Source organism: Prionailurus bengalensis, chromosome B4 (assembly GCF_016509475.1).
Source record: "Prionailurus bengalensis isolate Pbe53 chromosome B4, Fcat_Pben_1.1_paternal_pri, whole genome shotgun sequence".
NCBI classification, from domain to species: Eukaryota; Metazoa; Chordata; class Mammalia; order Carnivora; family Felidae; genus Prionailurus; species Prionailurus bengalensis.
The window spans coordinates 129696206-129717211 of NC_057358.1; the positions used below are offsets into that span (position 1 = coordinate 129696206).

At 57.4% G+C, this 21006-nt stretch overlaps 1 protein-coding gene across 4 annotated transcripts in view; it reads left to right on the forward strand.

The window, feature by feature from the left end:
• Nucleotides 1-4208, forward strand: part of TOM1 (target of myb1 membrane trafficking protein) — a 42722-nt gene extending 38514 nt beyond the window's left edge. For 3 of the 4 annotated variants that reach the window (XM_043563613.1, XM_043563615.1, XM_043563612.1), the window contains 4 exons: nucleotides 958-1011; nucleotides 2130-2189; nucleotides 3191-3230; nucleotides 3312-4208. In XM_043563613.1, the coding sequence (XP_043419548.1) occupies nucleotides 958-1011; nucleotides 2130-2189; nucleotides 3191-3230; nucleotides 3312-3466 (309 nt within the window). In that variant the 3' untranslated portion in view covers nucleotides 3467-4208. The remainder of the gene's footprint in view (nucleotides 1-957; nucleotides 1012-2129; nucleotides 2190-3190; nucleotides 3231-3311) is intronic. The other variant, XM_043563614.1, reaches the window with a different exon arrangement.
• Nucleotides 4209-21006: the final 16798 nt, after the last annotated feature.

Sequence of the window (21006 nt, forward strand, 5' to 3'; positions counted from 1 at the left end):
CAGCCCAGAGACAGGTGTCCCCGCCCCGGGGCTCAGAGCAACCCCGGGCATGACAGGAACTAGAACCCAGGTCTCCCGGCTCCTACACCACCTTCAGTTAGCCACAGGGAGGAAATACACACACACCTCTACTTGCAGGAAAGAGGAAGTTGGTAAATCATTGCTTATTCCTCTCTGATCACTTGAGAGATTGAAGCAGCATCTGCCCGCATCAGGGTATGATGTTCTTACAACTGTCAATAAACACCTGCTCCCGAGGTGCATGAGTCTGGCCGGGTGGTGGAGAGGCTTTCTCCCGTTAAACTGTCAGGACGGGACTCTGAGCGGCAAAGTAGAGAATGGAATCCAGTGCCAGCTCTCCTGGCAGCCAGTGTTTGCCCCCGGGGTTCACAAGTCCCGTGACTGCGGCTGCTGGACAGCGTGTCCCAGGCCCTGTGCCGGGTCTGTCCAGGGTGGGGGAGGCAGTTGGGGGCCGGCGAGCTGGGAGCCAGGACTCTAGTCTCCTCATCTCTGGGGTCCTAGGGAACACTGATTGTCCATCAGTAAACATGAGGGGACTGGGCAAACCAACGTTCTAATCCTGGGGTACCCATCAGAGCCCCTAGCAGCCAGCACCCTGGTTAATGGCTGCCTTCTCGGCCCTTCCGGGATTGCCCGGGCCGCTCGCAGGCTCGTTGTGGAAAAGGAGATTTGCCCGGTGCATTCAGGACCCTGGGGTCCCAGGGCTATTGTGGTTCATCCCAGTGAGACACCCTCCACTGCTTCCTGTCCCCCCTCACCTGCCCCCACAGCACCAGCCTCCACAGGCACACACACACACACACACACACACACACAGCCTCCTAAGGTGGTAACAGGACTCCTGACCTGAAAGGGGCGTTCACATTGGAGAAAGCTGCCAGCATACCAGTGGCCCTGGCCTTCCCGCCACCCTCAGCCTGACCCTTTCTCACCCAGATGGGAGGCAGCCTTGAGAAGAGCCTCAGTGACTGGATGATGAGACAAGGCATGGTGAGGAGAGGCCAGGCTGGCCCAGAGAGCGGAGGCTGCCACTGGCAGGAATCCCGCCCGGGGTGGGACTGTCACAGGACAGTTTAACCGAGTGAGCCCCAGCTGCCAGACTGTGACAGACTGTGACTGTGACAGTCCTGACCTGAGCTGAAATCAAGAATTACCTTACAAAATGGAAGCTGCTCGGGGAGCCTGGGTGGCTCATTCGGTTAAACGTCTGACAGAGGGGTGGCCCCTCTGGCAGCTGGGAGGTGACCGGGGCTCGCTGGTTCTGGGCTGGGTAGAGAGGGACAGGTGCACGCTGCCCAGAGCCCTTGCTGTTGCTTCCGGGAAGTAGGCGCCTGCTCTCTCTGCTCTGGGCGCTTCTGCCGCCACCGGGGTCCTCAGGTGCTGGGGACAGAGCTTGGGGACCGAACTGGCTGGGTTGGAGAAGGGCTGTCACTCTCACTCTCTTTCCCAAAGTAACAAAGCAGTCACTAGCCTTTCTTGAGCGTCTGCTCTGTGCCAGACTCCTATCCATCACCTCCTGTCCCCTCACAGCAGCCTGGACGGTAGGGACCGTGTGCTCCCTCCTCTAAAGATGAGAGAAGCGAGGTCAGACAAGTGACCTGCCCAAGCCACGCTGTATGAAAGGGCAGTCTCGGACTCTGTCCCCAAAACCTCCAACTGGGTCCTCACACTGTAGAAGGAAGCCCCCAGCCCCAGTGCGGGACCCTTGTGGCAGAGCCCATGTCTTTGTGGCCCAAAACGAAAGTCCCCGTGAGTAGTGGGGAGATCCGTTCTTCCTCAGGTTCCTGCTCCAGCTGTTAGGAGCCCCCTCCCCGACCCCCTGCCTAGCGCCCGGCCCCACATCCCCTTGCCCACAGCCTGGCACAGTGGGCAGAATTGTGGGTCCTAAGCAGACGGGCAGGAGCCATCTTGAAGGGGATATACCAGGATCTCAACCCCCCAGAGGGGGGTGGGGCATGTCCAACTGGCCCCACTTTGTAAATGAAGAGACTCAGGGGTGAGGGTGACAGCCACAGGCCGCCCAGCCAGCAGACCCCCAGCTGATGGGGCCTTCCACCTTCACACCCCATGCACTGCCCTCACCACCTCACCTCTGCCCTTCCTTCCAGATCCCCGTCACCCAGGCCTGCCTCATGGAGGACATCGAGCAGTGGCTGTCCACTGACGTGGTAAGTTGGCCTCGCCCCGCCCAGAAGCAGAGGCTGGGACACATTCCTCCCCACCCCCCACCAACAGCGGGCTCATGAGGAAGTGACTGGTCACAGGGGCAGGTGAGCAGCTGGTGAGGAGGGGAGCGCCGACATGGGACACCTCCTGCCAGCCGCCCGCCCTCTCCCAGGCACTCTCCTCAGAGGCCTCCGCCTCACGGCTGCTGGGGCCGAGCCTTTCCTGAGAGTGCTGTCACCGAGGGCCCCAGGAGGCTCAGCCCGAGACAGGAAAGGCAGGATGGGCTGAGGGAAGCCGTCACAGTGGTGAGCCCTGCGCCTGCACCAGCTCGGGGGGCCCTCCCTCCGGTGCCTCTGAGAAGCTCCACCAGCGGCGCCATCTTCCAGACCAGGAAGCTGATGAGCAGCCCTGAGGGGTGCCGAGCCTAGGAGGAGGCAGGGGCCCAGGCCGTCTGCAGAGCCCCGCGGCCCCCAGGGAGCGGCAGGGGCGGCCAGCCTCGGCTCTCCTGTCCAGGGCCCCTCCACCTGGCACCTGCCGCCCCACCTTTGGGTACCAAGGACCAAGGGCCTGGACGCTCCCAGGCCCAGAGGCTGCCTTCTGCCAGCGGCCAAGACGGTGTTTCCGCCCGAGGTCACGCGGGGGTCCATGCCTGGTGGTGGCAGGAGGCACCCCCCACTCCCTACTTTAGCACACGTGGCCTCCGTCTCTGGGGCCCTTCCCGCCACAAGGGCAAGTGGGTTCACCATCTACACACTGGAAGAAAAGGACCTGGTGTTTATTGAGGACCCGCTGGGCCCCACAGCCTGGGCTTGGCAGTCCAATATTCCATTTTAGCTTCCTGACAACCAGTTCTACCAAGCGGGAAACCGAGGCTCAGAGCAGTCAGGTGACACCCAGGGCTGCAGCTCGGGGAAGAGTGGGGACAAGGTTCGGGTCCTGGGCCCACTCCGCCTGCCCCCAGACGACTGTCGCTAACCTCCTCCTCCTCCTTCTGCTTTCTCAGGGGAATGACACGGAGGAGCCCAAGGGCGTCACCAGCGAAGGTAGTAGGCCCTGCCCGCCCGCCCCTTCCCCCGCCCTGGCCTCGGAACCCGCCCCCCAACCCCTCTGTCTCGTTCCTCTAGAATTTGACAAGTTCCTGGAAGAACGGGCCAAAGCAGCCGATCGGTTGCCCAACCTCTCCAGCCCCTCGGCCGAGGGGCCCCTGGGTCCCCCTCGTGGCGCTGCCCCTCGGAAGAAGACCCAGGAGAAAGATGAGGACATGCTGTTTGCCTTATGAGCGTGGGGCCTGGCACCTGCAGCCTGAGCCCCCGCTGCTCCCACAGTCCCCGACGGGGGCCTGTTTCCCTCCTTCGGTGTTAAGGCTGCTTTTTGAGGATGGCTTGTTACCCCCTCCTCTTCGCCTCGAGGATAGGCTGACCCTGCTGTGGCCGCGCCGCCTGGGCCGTGGAGAGACAGCTGGATGAACCGGGGTAACGAGTCAGCTCTACATTGGGATCTTGGCCACTCCTGCCTCCTTCCCCACCCCAACCGACCACTACTTTGCTGAGACAGGCCGGCCGCTTGGTTGCCCGGATGTGACTCCTTGTCCTAGGGGATCCCCTCCCTGGACCCTTTCCACACTGCCAGTCGAGGCCTGGCTGGAGGCCAGAGGCAGCAGAAGCTTCTGCCGCAGCCTCCGGTCCATTCCCCGGCCCCTGCCTCGTGGACCCCAAAGGCTTTGGCTAGCCGTCGAGGGCCGGCTGTGGGGGCCTCTGCCCAGCCGCACGCTGTCCAGGTACAAAGCTGCGTGTGGTGGGGGCGAGACCCCAGCAGCCCCAGGCCGCAAGGAGAGGCTCCTGGAGCACCTGTGGCCCCCACGACCTCCACTGCCTTTTCCTCCATCATCCTCCTCCTGTTCCTCCTGGTCAGGGCTCCACCGGGCACTGAGCCCACCCACCTGTTGATTGACCTTCTTGTACTGGGAGAGGTGCCTTTTGTAGCCCCAATTAAAGGTAGGAAAGCACCCTGCTGGCAACGCTGTTGAGTCTCCAGGTGGGAAGTGTCTTTCTGGCATCACCAGAGACCAGGACTGCTCTGGGCCGGGCCGGGCCGGGCTAGGGGCATGCAGGAGAGGGCCCTCTACAGGCAGGGTGACGGCACTGGGCAGCACCGCGTGCGGGCAGGTGCAGCCCCCTCACGCCTCACAACACGGGCTGCAGCCTCGACTCGCCCCATCGCTCTCCTGAGCGACCGCCCTCCATCCCGAGGGCACCTCCACACTCGCTGTCCCCCCTCAGGCCAGCTCCTGTCCTGCAACAGTGATCACAGAGGAGCGGCTGCAGACGGTACGGGCGTCCCATCTGAGGCCTGGGTGCCAGGCACTGCATTAGGGCTACACGCGGGCTCGGGCAAAGTAAAGTGACTGTCTCCTGTCACAGATGCTGAGCCTGTGACTCGGTGGGTCACGTGAGCTGCCCCAGCCCCGAAGAAGTGGCATAGATGCTTACCATGGGCCAGGTGCTTCCTCGTGCATCAGTGCATTGTCCCCATTTTTCAGATGACAACACTGAGGCCCAGTTTGGATGCCTTGGCACACAGCTCGGGGAGCTGAGCCACAGGGTGTAGGCACGGGGTCTTAGTAAGTTCTTACTCCGTGGCAACCCGAGAGCCCCATGTCTTGGGGAACCACATTTCCCAGCCTGGAATCTCAACACCAGGCTCCCCGCGGGGCAGCCCAGCCCTCAGCGGTGGAAGGGAGGGGGCTGCTCTGTGGTGGGAGCGATTGATCTGCCTGAAAGGTCTACCTACAGAGGAGGGAAGAAGTCCGAACGCGTGGGTCCAGGGGAGCCTGGACTGCTGAAGTGTGGCCTGGGTCTGGGAGCAGCCACCGGCTCCCATCGGTGACAGGCAGGAGATCTTGGCATGCAGTGCCGTGATCTTGGCATGCAGGAGACCAGACCCCGCCAGCGCTCCGGGTGGATTCGGGGCCAGGAACTCCAGGGACAGCTCTAGGCTTGCCCGTCCCCCCAAGCAGGGGAGTGGGGGGGAGCGCATGGCCCAGGCCAGGCTTCAGAACTTGGAGATGAGCCAAGCCTGGAGGAAGGTGGCGGCTGCAGCTCACCTCTGGCCTATTTCTCCAACCCTAGCAACCTCTTCTCGCAGGGGAGAGGGGCGCGGCTACCCCACGGGCCCGGCTGTCCGGTGGAGTCGCTTTGGTGAGGCAGAGGCTCCCTGGGCCCTCGCCCTCCGCTCATACAGGCTCAGCTGGTCCAAACCCCAGCTCCCCTCCTGCCTCCTGCGCGTGTGAGTGGCGCATTAGCCCAGGTGATGCCAAGGCTGGGGTTTTAACCAGTGCGAAGTGTCGCCTGCGCCTGCTCTCGTCCCTTGGCAGGTGGCCCCCAGGCCAAGGTGTGGAGCCCTGCCAGCCTTGCCCAGGCTTCTCCTCCTCAGAACTGGGAAGAGGCCAGTGTCCGGGTACCACACTGTCACTCGGCCGCTTCTGCTCCCTGCCTCCACTCGGGCATTAGCAACCCCTCCATCTTACCGGCCTTATCACACGGAGGTGGCCAAGTGTTGAGGACTTTGGTCTCCCTCTGAGGGGCCCCAGACTGCTTTCTCTTGCTGGGCCTGCTGCCTCCTTGGGTCAAGCGCTCCTGCCAGCACACGGCTTCCAGGGGTCCCTTCCTGGGCTATTTCTTGCTGTTGCTGCCAGGAACAACACAGCGGCCCTGCAGGGTCCGCAGCGGCTGGATTTTGTGCTCGGTTCCACATGACGGATGAAGTTGGGTACAGTGCCTGGGGCTTGGGACCATCTTTTTCATACTGTGAACCTTCTGCTGGTCCCTGCCTGGCTGAGGTCGGCAGTATCCGATGGTCAGACAGGACGACCATGGCAACACGAGACCGTCCGCCCCCCACTCCCGGCGTGGCCGGACTGCTGACGCGCTCGCGCACTCACACATGCGCATACTGGCTCACGTGGTGGGGCACGCTGTCCGGGTGAGCTGACAGGTGTACCACCTACTCACAGTGAAGCTATAGGCTTCTGTCCCCAGGCCCGACCTGGGAGCCCGAGGCGAACTCCCTCCCCTTCCCCTGCAGCCCCTCAGCTCTCCCAGGGTCCCCCCCTCCCCACCTCATTCGGAGGAGCCCCTGGCCTGGGCCTCTCCACAGTCACAGGGGCCCTGTGCGGTCAAAGGTTTTGATCCCTGCTTACAGGTAGGGAAACTGAGGCCCAGAGAAGCAAAGACTCGCCTAGGCACACCATAACGGAAGAGTGGGACCCAGTCTGCTGCGGGGAATGGTGATCTTACAAGGACCCAAGCCCAGGGAACCTCCTGTGGAAGTCTCCAGGGGCTCGTGGCCCTGTGAACTGGAGTGGCCAAGTTGTTTATCCCTTCCCGCGTGTGGCGTCCCCCGAGCGCCAGCTGTGTAGCAGGCGTGGCTCTAAGTGCTGAGAGTACAGAGCTGAAGGTGGCCAAGTGCCAGTCCGGGGAGGGGGAGGGGGTCACTCAGCTCAGCAGGGAAGGGGAGCAGCCAAGACATAAATGCAAGAAGTGCCACCTGCTCTGGGATGAAGGAAACTGATGGCTCGGTGGGGCTGTGACAGGGCCCAGGGCTAGAGCAGTGGGGTGGGGCAGTGGCGGGGGGCCAGGCAGGAAGGGCTCTGGGTGTCCCCCGGAGGGGGCGGCACTGGGGAACACCTCCCAGGGTCCCCTCCTCTCAAGAGACAGCAGATGGGGCTGGGATGGACGAGGAAGCCCTGGCAGGAGCCAGGCTGGGGATCCCTGAGGCCTGGGCCCTGGGCAGTCCCTCAGCGGCAGGAAGTCACTCGGCCCCACATGAAAGAGGACCAGCTGCCGCTGGGGACCGTGGGACGAAATGAATGCGGCACCAGCAGCTCCTGCTGGGCCCAGCTGCCTCAGTAGGTGGTGGCACCAGGCCAGGGACACAGGCAGGTTGAGTGGAGCCCAGCCCATGGGCAGGGGAAGGGGCACCTAGGAGGCAGCCCCCGGGGGGCTGCGTGAAGCACCAGCTCTGCCTGGCAGAGCCTCCACTCCCCCCACCCCGCACCCCCTCCTGGCTTCCCTGGGCCACCAGAACCCCACCCTAGGCCTGGACACTGACCACCCCCCCACCCCCCCACCCCCACCCCCCCCCCACCCCGCCATCCCTCACCCCAGTGTCAGCATCCAACCTCTCCAACTGTCCTAACAGCAAATCCTGGCCTGGCCACTTCTGAGCTGTGTGACCTTAGGCAAATTATTAACCTCTCTGTGCCTCCGTTCTCTCACTTGTAAAAGGGACTGTACCAGCTGCTCCTTCATAGGGTCGTGGTATGGATTAACAGAGGATGAGGAGCACAGCACCTGTCAAGACGATGCTCCCCACGTGCTGCCACGGATGGTACCCCTTCCATCCAAAACAGCCTCTGCGGCAGACACCCGGCCAGGGGCACTGCTCCTCTGACTCCGGGGTAATTGCAGGGACCCCAGCCCTCTAGGGTGCCCGCTGCATCCAGGACAGCTCCAGATCCTGCGACGGTGCCTTTTCCGCATCGTTCTGCTAGGCCCGGGGTCCTGGACGCAGGGCTGAGCAGGGCTGACCGCGAACGTCTGCGAGAGCCCCTCTTCCCCCTCCCCTCAGAATGGCCCCGGACTCCGGTCAGCGTCCCACGGTGGCCACGAGATGGCAGCAGCGCGACACGCACCGGGCCCGCAGGGCCACGCGAGCACGCGGTCCACCACCGCCCAGGCGGCCACCCTCTCCCCGGCTGACCCGGGGCACCGGCCCTCTCTGTCCTCGCACAGGGGTCCTGGGCCCCCAGTCCAAACCCGCAAACTCCCTTACCCTCTGCCTCCCATCCCCCGCACGCTGACAGGTGCGTGTCTGGACAAGGGACCTCAGCCCTTTTATTCCCTCCGACTCACCACCGGGTTAGGGGGAGGATTCGAGGAGACAAGCGGGGGCGGGGGCAGCAAATCAGAGCCCCGTCCCCTCGTCCCCTCGGAGCCCGCAGAAGCTGCCAGCGCCTCCTACAAAGCAGACGGCGCACTCATCCACGCGGGGCGCTGCGCCCTGGCTTCCCGGAGGACGCGGCGTGCAGATCCGTGTGTACCTGGTTCCGCCCGTGCAAGCAGGAGAGCTCGCGTTCACACCAGCCGCTCCAACCACAGTCGACGGCGCGGGACCCCTCCCGGTGTTCCCTATCTATTGCCCCCTTCGGCAGAGCGAGGACCTGCCCCCCACCCCCTCCCACCCCGTTACCCTTCAGGGAGGGACCACCTCCCGCAGCCCCCACTGCCCTGCCGGCAGATGTCCTCCTCTCCTTGCTTGGGTGGCCACATCATGCCTGGATGGAACACCAGAGCCCCGGCTCAGATCCTGGTCCTCACCCTGCGCAGGCTCCAGCACCCAACTCTGGCCCCGCCCTCCCCGCACCCACCGCCCCTTCCCCATCCCCTGGCAGCAGGCCCACCCCCACCTCCAGGCTGCCTCCCACCTTGCTTGGCCCCGTCTCCGTCTCGCGGCTTCACCCCCGCTGTTGAGGACAGGAGCAGAAGAACGGAAGAGGTTTGAGTCTAAGAAGGACGATCAGAGGAAGCCTCTCTGAAGTGGCATCCACGTCCACTGTCCACACGGACCATCCGAACTTTGTGCAGTTCCAAACTATCCCGGCCTACCTCCTGCCTCGGAAAATGGCACAAAAGCCCTGGGTCAGTGTGTGTAAGGCCACCACAACAGAGCATCACAGATTGAGGGGCTTAACACAAAGGTGGTGGCTCTCGCTTCTGGGGGCTGGAGGTCAAGGGCCAGTAGGGATGTTTCTTCTGAGGCCTCTCTCGGGCCTGCAGGTGCCGTCTTCTCCCTGTGTTCTCACGTGGTCCCTGTGTGTGACTGTGTCCCAACCTCCAGTCAGAATGGATCAGGGCCCGCGGCCAAAATGAACAAATCAGGAGACTATAGATGCTGGAGAGGATGTGGAGAAACAGGAACCCTCTTGCACTGTTGGTGGGAATGCAAATTGGTGCAGCCGCTCTGGAAAGCAGTGTGGAGGTTCCTCAGAAAATTAAAAATAGACCTACCCTATGACCCAGCAATAGCACTGCTAGGAATTTATCCAAGGGATACAGGAGTACTGATGCATAGGGCCACTTGTACCCCAATGTTCATAGCAGCACTCTCAACAATAGCCAAATTATGGAAAGAGCCTAAATGTCCATCAACTGATGAATGGATAAAGAAATTGTGGTTTATATACACAATGGAATACTACGTGGCAATGAGAAAGAATGAAATATGGCCTTTTGTAGCAACGTGGATGGAACTGGAGAGTGTGATGCTAAGTGAAATAAGCCATACAGAGAAAGACAGATACCATATGGTTTCACTCTTATGTGGATCCTGAGAAACTTAACAGAAACCCCTGGGGGAGGGGAAGGAAAAAAAAAAAAAAAAGGTTAGAGTGGGAGAGAGCCAAAGCATAAGAGACTGTTAAAAACTGAGAACAAACTGAGGGTTGATGGGGGGTGGGAGGGAGGAGAGGGTGGGTGATGGGTATTGAGGAGGGCACCTTTTGGGATGAGCACTGGGTGTTGTATGGAAACCAATTTGTCAATAAATTTCATATAAAAAAAGAAAAAAAAAAAGAATGGATCAGGGCCCACCATTAATGACCTCGTTTAACCTTAATCCCCTCTTTAAAGGCCCTACCTCCAAAAACACATTCTGAGGTCCTGGGGGTTGGGACCTAGACATTAAATCAGGGGGAGGGCACACTCAGCTCAAGATGGTCAGCTATACCGATGCCCTCAGGGCCCTCTGGCCAGGCCCACCTGCTCTTCTTACCCACACAGACTCTGCAGAAAGGTGACCACGTGTGACACCCACCTCCACGCCCCTGCCCCTCCCCTGGGAAGGGCTGTGAGGGGGGCTTATCGGTCCATCCTTGGGCCTCGAGAGCCAAGGGCAGACCAGAGTGAGGAGAGTAAAGGCAAGGCCACAGGTGCCCAGAGCCTGAGCTATGGGCCGTCCTGGTCCCCATGCCACCCATTACGTTTTAGAGCAGACCCAAGGCAGCGAGTTTGCAGGGTTCCCTTACGCCCACCCTGGGGTAGGACCACACTTGGGGAAGCAACCTCATGGGGCCCCATCCTCTCTTCTCACCTCTGACTCAGGACTGTGGCCTCTCCCTCCCTGTGCACATGCCTCATTCCCGCATTGTCCAGGCTGGTTCCACACTGAGGCTGCACCTCTGGACTTGGCTGACACAGGGGAGACGTCAACACCTACCCCGGCCCCAAATCCCACTGTGATTCCACAGACAGGGAAACAGAGGCCCAGGGGAGGGAGGGGGCCTGCCTCACCACTGGGCTGCTTCCCACCAGTGCAAGGTCGCTGGAGGCAGCCTCGTTCCAGCCTGGCCTGGGGCTCCTGGGTCCTTCCCCCAACCCAGGACCCATAAGGGTGGGGAGCCACCTGCTGCGTGGGAGGCAGGGGTGGCCGTGAATTCCAAGGCCCTGGGCGGTCCCCCTCGATAGCATGGCATGCTGGGTGCCTGCTGGGGAGCTTGGCCCACTGTCTCAGAGGCAGGAAGGAAATGAAACCCAAGCTGGGAACACCCTTGCACCCAACCCCCAGCCGCACCCCAAGCTAGTCCCCGGAAAGGGGAAGCAGATGGTCCACAGCAGAGGAGGGCCAGGGAGCTGTTGATGTCATTCCCTGCCCCTAGAATACACCTGGGGTAGGAGGACCCTACCACCCCCCTCCCCGCCCTGCCCTCTGCTGCTCCTGAGATGGAAAGAAAAGGAATCCCCATTTTATGGAGGAAAAAAGTAAGGTTCAGGAGGGTCAGCTGACCAGTCCAAGGCCACGCAGCTAGGAAGTGGACAGGCCCTACTGAGTGCTCTTTCCTGGGGAGAAAGGATCTTTGTGGGGACAGAGGTTAGGTGCGGTTTATTCTGGCGCTGGAGATATGCCTGGGGCTGCTTCAGAGCCAGAAAAGTCCCCTTGTGTGAGTACGTGTGTGTGTGCACCTGCATGTGTGGCCCTTAGCTGGTGGGCTGGACGGTGCCATTTATTCTACAGAAGCGTCCTGGCCCCCTGCAGGGAGGGGGCTACCGCCTGAAGGGGAACTAGAGCCCAGGTCTCCCACTGGAACCTGCCCAGCAGGAAGCAGGGAATGGAGGGTTCTGGAAATCCCTGTGCAGAAACACCTACCTCCCTGGCACCCTGCACCTGCTCCAGGCTCCCCCAGGATATTACACCAACCGGTCCAGCAGCTTGTAAACCTCTCACCAAAGACCCTGGATGTGGACAGGGGTTTTTTTGTCTATTTCAGTTCATTGTCTACACAACATTTTGCGAAGCATTGAGTAATTAACATTTTTCCCTGTACGCATCATCAGTGGATGCTGTGTCCAGCGTGGCACAGCGGACAGCCTTGTCCCTGCCCCCAGCTGCACACCTGTTCGTCCAGCCCCCTGGGCCCACCCACTGCTTGGGTCAGAACCCCAACCCACACCGGCAGGAGCTCAGGACAGCCGTGCTTACTGTGCCCAGGGTGCCACCATGGCTGCCACAGGCCCTGGCCTCACTCTTCATCACGCACCACGGGTCGTGACCACCCCATCGTCTGCAATGGTCCCACCACTCTGCAAACCCAGCTCGAGGGTGGGCTCCTTGACTCCCAGATGAGCTACTGGTTCTCTCCCATTTGCCCTGTGCATCTCGGCACTTGGGGATCTTGGCTTCCAGTCTCCAGCTTCCAACACGAAGCCCCTTATCCCCCCTCCCTCACCCCTCCCCAGTTACTCTCCCACCAGCAGATCCACCCATTGCCCACCAGCTGAGAGTGAAGAGCAGACAGCATTGGGCTTCCTCCCATGTTGCAGCAGAGCCAGAGGGCCAGGAGAGGGGGTTGGAGACCCCTAGGCTGAGAACACCGGGGCCTTCCAGCCCCACCTCCGACCGTCCTTAAGCCCTCCCTGCCGTCCATTCACCCCTGGTCCAGGCGCCATCCAGACATCCGTCCATCCAGTACAGATGCAGATTCGGCCATCCCTTCTTCCAGAACCTGCATAGACACCTGGCCCACAGAGGACATCAAGGCCCCACCAGAGAGGGACATCACACAGCAAGAGCCACTGTGGGCGGCACCAGGTGACAAGAGACCTCTCTGTCTCCCTCTTCCTGGCCACAGCCCACCAGAGAAGAAAGAGACCAGAGGACAGAGCAAAGGGGGGCAAAGGAGCAGGCACGCGCCACCCCCAGGTCCCTCCAGCAAGGCCCTAAAGTGCTGAGGGGCAGGGAGGAAGTGGGTGTCCAATCAGAGGACAATGAATTTGAGACTGGACTTCGTCATGTGTGACAGAGACAAGAACGTTCGCAAAACTGCCAGAAGTGTCACAAAGGCTGTGGATGGGGGGCTGGGCGTGGTTGACGACAGTGGTTGGAGAAAATGAACCCGTGTCACTTTCAGGTTTGTGAATGGTGACTTTGGATCTGCAAGCTTGGGGAGAATGGAACCCGTCTGCAGTGAGAGAGAGGGAATCCTACGGAAGCCACCAGGAAGGGGGGAAGCCCTGGGTGATCAAGCGAGCGTGCAGGGAAGATCCGGGCAGGGGCGGACACGGGGTATGCCCAAAAGTTTTGGAAGAACAGACCTATGGCACTTGCCACGTTAAAGCGTGAGGCCTGATGTCACCCCGGTGACCTCAGGATCTTTAGCAGATCCTCTGCTCACAAGCATTTGCAAGAGTAGGATTTTGTAGAAATGGAGAAGGGGTGAAGTTCCACATTTGAGTCAGCACAGGACCAGGAGACTCACTCAGGAAGAAGCCAGCGCAGTGGGGGCAGGGCAAGTGTCGAAAACATGAGCATCCAGGATCTCAGAAATCTCTGGAGGACTTCGGACTTCTACTGGGTGTGAAGCCGGGGGGTTAAAGCATCAACCCTGCCCTCGCTGCAGTGTCTCCCTCACACACAGCCAGAATAACTTTCAAAAGGCCAATCTGACTGGGTTTTACAACACCGCCATGCCGAACCCCAACACACACACCTGAACCCTTCACCTGCTCTCGGGTTAAAGACACACTTCCTGGCCTGGCCTCCAAGGCCCTGGGGGTCTGCATCCTGCCACACTCCAGATCTCTGCACTGCACACACACACACACACACACACACACAGGTTGTCTTTCACACCTCGAAAGTTTCACGCCCTGACCACAGGGCCCTTGCACATGCTGTTCCTTCTAGAACTGCCCAACCCCCAGTTAACTAACTCACCCTTCAGGGCTCCACCCCAGACCTCCTCACAATGTCCTTCCTCTAACTCGGAACTCATCTCCGTGAACGCACTGGCAAAGAGGAATGGAACAACCGCAAGATGGCTTAGAGTCCACACCTTAGACCAATCCTGATTCATGCCCTGCCACTGGGCCCGCCTTCCCTGAGTATGTCTTCATTTGAATCCTTACCAACTTGGGAGATTGTCGTCAAGGGGGAAAGTGGATGGCTGTTGAGTAGACAACCGACATGATCCACCAGATTACCATGCCCTCCATACTCTCCTACTACTTAACAGAGGTGGAGGGGGCTGTTAGACATTTCTGGAAGGTGAGGCATGAGCAGGAGCGTGAATGCACTTGCCACGTCTGGGGGCTGGACCCAGACTGGCCTGACAAGACTGGGGGATGTGTGAGTGATCGTGGAGCCTCACTATTGGCTTGTTTTTAACGCAGGTAAACTGCAGGTCAAATCATATCCCCTGGAACACACATACACACACACACACACACACACACACACACACAAACCCGCACAGCAGAACTTCTCACCTCGTTTAGCAACAGGTAAGGCTTTTTGTCTCACCCTCCAACAAAAGCCTGGTTAAGACTAGGGCACAGTCGTAGACTAGTGGTGCCATCCAGCTCATTAAATCCAGTTTTTGCTTGCACGCCTCCAGTGATGGGACACTCACCACCTCCCACGGGCGCCCATTTCACCAACGCCGACCCATCAGTTAAGCCATAAAATCTAGTCGGCATATTGGTTAATGTGTACAGAGTCTCAGTTTGGGATGATGGAAAAAGTACTGGAGGTGGGCAGTGGTGAGAGTTACATAACATCGTGAATGTCCTAAATGCCACTGGACTGTATGCTTAAAAATGGTTAACATGAGGAATTTCATCTTGTGTGTATTTTACCACAATGCAAAAAAAGAAAAGAAAAAACAAAAAAGCACCGCCTCTGGGGTTCACAACTTACAAGCGTGACTTCGACTACTTTTCAAGTGACCTTTAAAAAGGTCACTTAGGGGCGCCTGGGTGGCTCAGTCGGTTGAGCGGCCGACTTCGGCTCAGGTCACGATCTTGCGGTCCGTGAGTTCTAGCCCCATGTTGGGCTCTGTGCTGACAGCTCAGAGCCTGGAGCCTGCTTCAGATTCTGTGTCTCCCTCTCTCTGACCCTCCCCTGTTCATGCTCTGTCTCTCCCTGTCTCAAAAATAAATAAACGTTAAAAAAATAATAATAAAATAAAATAAAATAAATAAATAAATAAATAAATAAAAAGGTCACTTAAAAAAATCGAGCTGGCTGTTAAGGCAAACGGACACACCACACCCTCTTTGATCCTGATTTCCCTTCATTCAGTCTTGTGCCCCCCAGCTCAGAAGTCTGGGCTCAGTATTCCCAGCGACCAACCTGCCTCTGTCCACGCAGCGGCTGCAGTGGCTGGGACCCTTGCTCTGCTCCGTGCTAGGCTCTGAGGACCTGTCGAGGAGCAAGTCACTGCCTCTGTCTTCCCAGACACAAGGAACAAGCAGATCTCTCTCTTCTTTTCTCAACTTTTTTTTTTTTAATTTTTTTTTTTCCCAACATTTATTTATTTTGGGACAGAGAGAGACAGAGCATGAACGGGGGAGGGGCAGAGAGAGAGGGAGACACAGAATCGGAAACAGGCTCCAGGCTCCGAGCCATCAGCCCAGAGCCTGACGCAGGGCTCGAACTCACGGACCGCGAGATCGTGACCTGGCTGAAGTCGGACGCTTAACCGACTGCGCCACCCAGGCGCCCCTCCAACTTTTTTTTAACGTGTGTTTAGTTTTTAGAGACAGAGACAGACAAAGCGCGAGCGGGGGAGGGGCGGAGAGAGAGGGAGACACAGAATCCCAAGCAGGCTCCGGGCTCCCAGCTGTCAGCCCAGAATTCCTGACGCAGGGCTTGAACTCATAAACTGTGAGATCATGACCTGAGCCGAAGTTGGACACCTAACCGACTGAGCCACCCAGGCGCTCCAGATCTCTCTTTTGTTTTTCTAGTTGAAACGGGACTCCCAGACCAGCCACTAAGCTCCCGAGGGACTGGCCCATGATGATCCATCCCTGAAGACCTCACTCCGGTGGGATGATGACAACAGCACAGAAGACACTGGTCCCTGAACGCTGGGCACACACAACGTTTGTGGGGAGCTGCCCGTGGCCCCCTGGGAAGGCTGGGTGACACAGGGCAGCTTGGGGGTGTTCCAAAAAACAGGAGGCAGGAATTACCATCTTCGAAACCCCCTCCTGGAGCAGCCCCACCCCAACCCCCAGGAATCACAGACCAGTCAAACTATCAGAGAAGTAGACAGAGAGCAGGAGGGAACTGAAAACACAGATGTCTCGCACTCCGACTGGCAGCCGGAGGGCCATGTCCAGTCCCGTAGTGATTTTTTTCTAATTGGGTTATTGCCAGAATTTGAAAAAGAATGTGAAATTTCTCATTTCTCTTATTAAAAAAAGAAATAAAAGACGACGTCTCGCATGGCAAGAGCTGGCTGGAGCTGAGTTCCGACTGCCCCCTAGATGGGGCATGTGGGCCCCCAACTGGCCACAGTCTTCACCCCACTGGCCCATCAAGCCCCTGGAGGCCTCTGACACATCCCTTGTCACAGAGGAGTGGACGACGCCCGGAGGCTGAGCGGCTTTCCCAGTTAGTAACTCATGTGGGACCAAAAAGACCTAGAATCTCAGGCGGGCCACCCAGCACCCACTCCAACCCTCCAAAGGACCTCTGAGATGGCTCCGCCCTGGGCAGCAAAGTGGACTCACCTGCGTGGGGGAGGGGACAGTGGCTCTGTAGGAAACCCGAGGAGCCGGCCAGGGACCAGGCCCATCCCGCTCAGCCGCAGACATGCCCCACTCCAGGGGACACAGGCAGTGAGCCACTGTCTTCGTCCCTCGCCACCGTCCTATCTCCCCCGGTCCCCATCTCTCCTCATCAGCTCTGTGGGTAGGTCCAGGAAACCTGAACGAGTGGTTAGCAGTGGCTAGGCGGGTGAGTTGAAAGGCCTTCAGGGCGAACGTGGGGAGGAGGTGGGCTAGAGGGAGGGTGCGGAGAGAGGAAGGGAAGCCGGGCAGCCCTCTGATGGGGAGGAAGCTGGGAAAAGAGCAGCCGTGGTTGAGGGGCAGCAGCTGGGTGGGCTCGGTAATGCTGAGCTGATCACCAAGCCCCTTCCTCAGCTGGACCTACGAAGCACGGTTTTCTTGTTTTTTCTCTCCCAGGGGCAGGAGATGTAAGTGACCTGTAAGTTGGCATGAGTAGAAAGTGCACAGCAGTGATTTCGTACACACTGATATTGCGAGATGGTCACCACAGTGAGTTGAGTTAACACCCATCACCTCACTCGGTTATCCATTTCTCCCCCTCGTGATGAGGATTTCTCTTCGCAACTTTCAAAGGTACAATATGGTTTTGCGAACACTCGTCACTGTGCTGGACCCGACATCCCCAGCAAAGGGTTGTGTTTTGTGCACACGCATGTCCCCGGCGGGCTGGCGGGGGGAGGCACTTAGGGACCCAGGGGGGTGGAGGAGCCACCATTTGAACAGTGCCTGCTGCCAGCCAGAGGCAAAGAGCTGCGGAGGGTCTCGCACTGGCTACGGATACTCAGGCCTGAAATCTGTCCCCCCCCGCCAAGGGAGGCAGGAAGGGCAACCCCACCCTTTACCAGGGACACATGGAGAAGGGCCCCCTACACAGGGGCTCTGGGGAGAGAGGTTGCTTCTCAGACACCGTTCACAGGGGCCACAACGTGGACAGTGCCCCTGGAGTTGTGCAGCCCAGAGTCCTGCGGCCCGCGGAGAACCCTGAGCCGCTCAGTCTCCAGGCCATGTCCTTCCCCCCCGGTGGGGGGCTAGCTCAAGTTCAAGCTGCAGCCTGCCCACTCTGACCTGCCTCTACCTCATTCCCGCTCACTCACCACAGGGACTGGGGAAGCATGTGAGTGACAGGGCCAGGCCACTTTCATTTGTCGGTAATCGTAATTATAACGTATCTATGATAATTATTACTTTGTATTCAGCAACTACAATAAGCCAGGCACGGGGGATAATTTCATGTCACATAAGCCTAGGAGGTAGGTACTATTATTACTCCCATTTTACAGATAAGAAAACTGAGGCCCAGAGACATTAACAGATTGAGTCAGGCCACACAGCTTATTACTAGTGAGATTCAAAGCTGTGTCTTTGTGTTTAACCACCAGGCTTCACAAGGAAAAATAGCATTATTTATATTAACAGATCCCATTTTCCTTTGTTTAATGAGCATCCCCTTCTTGACACAAAGGCACTTTTCCTGTCCTCTGCAGTCACAGCCTTGGTAAAGGCAAAGTAAAAATCTGGTATTGAAATGCATCCAAGGCAGAGAGCCTCTCCTCTGCTGTCCTGCCCATCGCTCCTTTGTGGTATATTCAACAAACTTCTATCTCCTTTAAGAAAAAAAAAAAAAAAGATGGGGTGCCTGCCTGGCTCTGTCATTAGAGCACGTGACTCTTGATCTCAGGGTCATGAGTTCAAGAACCATGTTGGGTGTGAACCTACTGAAAATAAAAAATTAAAAAAAAAAAGGAGACTTCTGGTTGGCTCAGCGGGCTAAGCATCTGGCTCTTGACTTTGGCTCAGGTCATGATTTCAAGGTTCATGGGTTCAAGCCCCACATCAGGCTGTGCACTGGCCGCTGGCAGTGCAGGGCCTGCTTGATAGTCTCTCTCTCTCTCCCTCTCTCTCTGCCCCTCCCCCACTCGTGTGCTCTGTCTCAAAATAAATAAACTTTAAAAAATAATAAATAACTAAATAACTAAATAAAATTTTTTAAAAAGACAAAGAAATGCATCTACACTCTGCCACCAACTAACTGGGTTTCCGTTTCCTTGGTTCCCCCTTATGAGGAGACGTAACAGATCCATACAGCATTCTGGCCAAAAATGTTTAACCAGAATCTAAACACGAGAAAAAAGACAAATCCAGAACACGGGACGTTTTCAAGGCAACTGACCTGTCTCTTGCAAACAGTTCTTCAAAAGTCAATGTCGTGAGAGACACCTGGGTGGCTCAGTCAGTTGAGCGTCGGGCTGTGGCTTGGGTCATGATCTCATGGTTTACATGAGTTCAAGCCCCACGTCAGGCTCTGTGCTGACAGGGTGGAGCTTCAGATTCTGGGTCTCCCTCTCTCTGTCCTTCCCTTGCTCACGCTCTCTCTCTCTCTCTCTCTCAAAAATAAATAAACATTAATTTTTTTTAACGTTTATTTATTTTTGAGACAGAGAGAGAGAGACAGAGCATGAACGGGGGAGGGTCAGAGAGAGGGAGACACAGAATCTGACACAGGCCCCAGTCTCTGAGCTGTCAGCACAGAGCCCGACGCGGGGCTCGAACTCACGAACCGCAAGATCATGACCGAGCTGAAGTCAGCCGCTCAACGGACTGAGCCACCCAAGCGCCCCAAAAATAAATAAACATTAAACAAACAAACAAAAAAAAAAGAGGGGCAGCTGGTGGCTCAGTTGGTTAAGCGTCCGACTTTGGCTCAGGTCATGATCTCACGGTTCGCAGGTTCGAGCCCCGCATCGGGCTCTGTGCTGATAGCTCGGAGCCTGGAGCCTGCTTCGGATTCTGTGTCTCCCTCTCTCTCTGCCCCTCCCCGGCTCATGCTCTGTCTCTGTCTCAAAAATAAATAAAAACATTAAAAAAAATGTTTTTTTAATAAAATCTTTTTAAAAAGGGGGGGAGGGGGTGAAGAGAGAGAAGAGGAGAGAGGAAAGAGAAGTTGAATGAGCCTATTTCAGGGCCCATTTCCGTCTTGAGTCGAGGGCCCTGCGTCAGTCTGTTAGCAACAGCATGACCCAGCACCACAGACTGGGCGGCTTCAATTTTCCCATAGTTCTAAAGGTCGAAATGTCGGCAGGTTTGCTTTCTTCCAAGGCCTCTCCTGGGCTTGCCAACAGCCTTCTCTTTCTGTTTTTTTTTTTTTTTTTTTAAGTTTATTTATATATCTTGAGAGAGAGAGACTGCAAGTGGGGAAGGGGCAAACAGAGAAAGGGAGAGAGAAAGAATCCCAAGCAGGCTCCACACCATCAGCTCAGAGCCCAACGTGGGGCTCGAACTCACAAATCGCGAGATCATGGCCTGAGTCGAAGACGGACACTTAACCGCCTGAGCCACCCAGGCGCCCCAGACAATAGTTTTCTTGTGTCCTCACAGGTCTTCCCTCTGTGCATGTTCCAGACGTCGTCTTTCTTTCCAGAAGGCCACCGGTTACACTGGAGTGGGGGCCCATCCTAAGAACACGGTTCTAACTCCATCACCTCTGTAAAGCCTCAAATGCAGGCACATTTTAAGGTACCAGAGGTTAGGGCTTCCACAGATGAATTTGAGGAGGGACACAATTCTGCCCATAACAGATCCTAAGACTACTTGGAGCTTCACCCCAAACTCACCAGGGGCACAAAGAGGCCTTTTCAGGAAATCACGTTTGTGCCCCCCGCCGAGCACCAAGGCTGAGCTCCTGGCAGGTTGTTGGGGGGAGGGGGCTGCCACAGACACCTGCCAGGAAAGAAAGAGAGAGAGAGAGAGAGCTCACGAGCTCTTCCTTCACCTTTGACACCACCAACCTTCTCATCCATTCCTGCCCCTTCCCCACCCCCCTCCTCCACCCCTCGCCACCCCATGCACACACAACACAATACATACACCCAGCAGCCCAGCCAGTAGTTCAGGGTCAAAGTCAAGTCAAGCGACCTGCGATAAGGCTCCTCCCTACTCTGGGTGCAATGTAATAGGCCTCTTTCTGGATTCCCAGCATCCTTTCTTTGTCCCTTAGGGGGTGGATCCCCAGACCCCTCAGTGTCCTCACTCCCAGCCAAACAGCACACCATCTTGCAGAACGCTGGAGCCGTCCTTCCTCCTGGCCGGCACTCACAGACTGAAGCAAACCGCCCCCAACCCCATCCCCAATGGCAAAAGTCATATTTACTGTAGTAACAGGACAAATAAAGTTATAAAAAGTGAAGGTTTACTTTCACCTGCAATTAGGTAAAAGATTCCAAAAACCTTAAAAAAAAAAAAAAACGATTTTATTTTTAAATAATCTCTACACCCAACGTAAAATAATCTCTACACCCAACGTAGGGCTCGAACTTACAACCCCAAGAAATCACAGCGCCCCTGACTGAGCCAGCCAGGTGCCCCAAGACTCTCAAAGTTTTAAAAAGAGGTCTATGGGTGGCCCAGTAAGTCTGCTCTTGGGTTTCCATCTAAAGCCATAATCAAAGGGGCGCCTGGGTGGCGCATTTGGTTAAGCGTCCGACTTCAGCCAGGTCATGATCTCGCGGTCCGGGAGTTCGAGCCCCACGTCGGGCTCTGGGCTGATGGCTCAGAGCCTGGAGCCTGTTTCCGATTCTGTGTCTCCCTCTCTCTCTGCCCCTCCCCCGTTCATGCTCTGTCTCTCTCTGTCCCCAAAATAAATAAACGTTGAAAAAAAAATTAAATAAATAAATAAATAAATAAACCCATAATC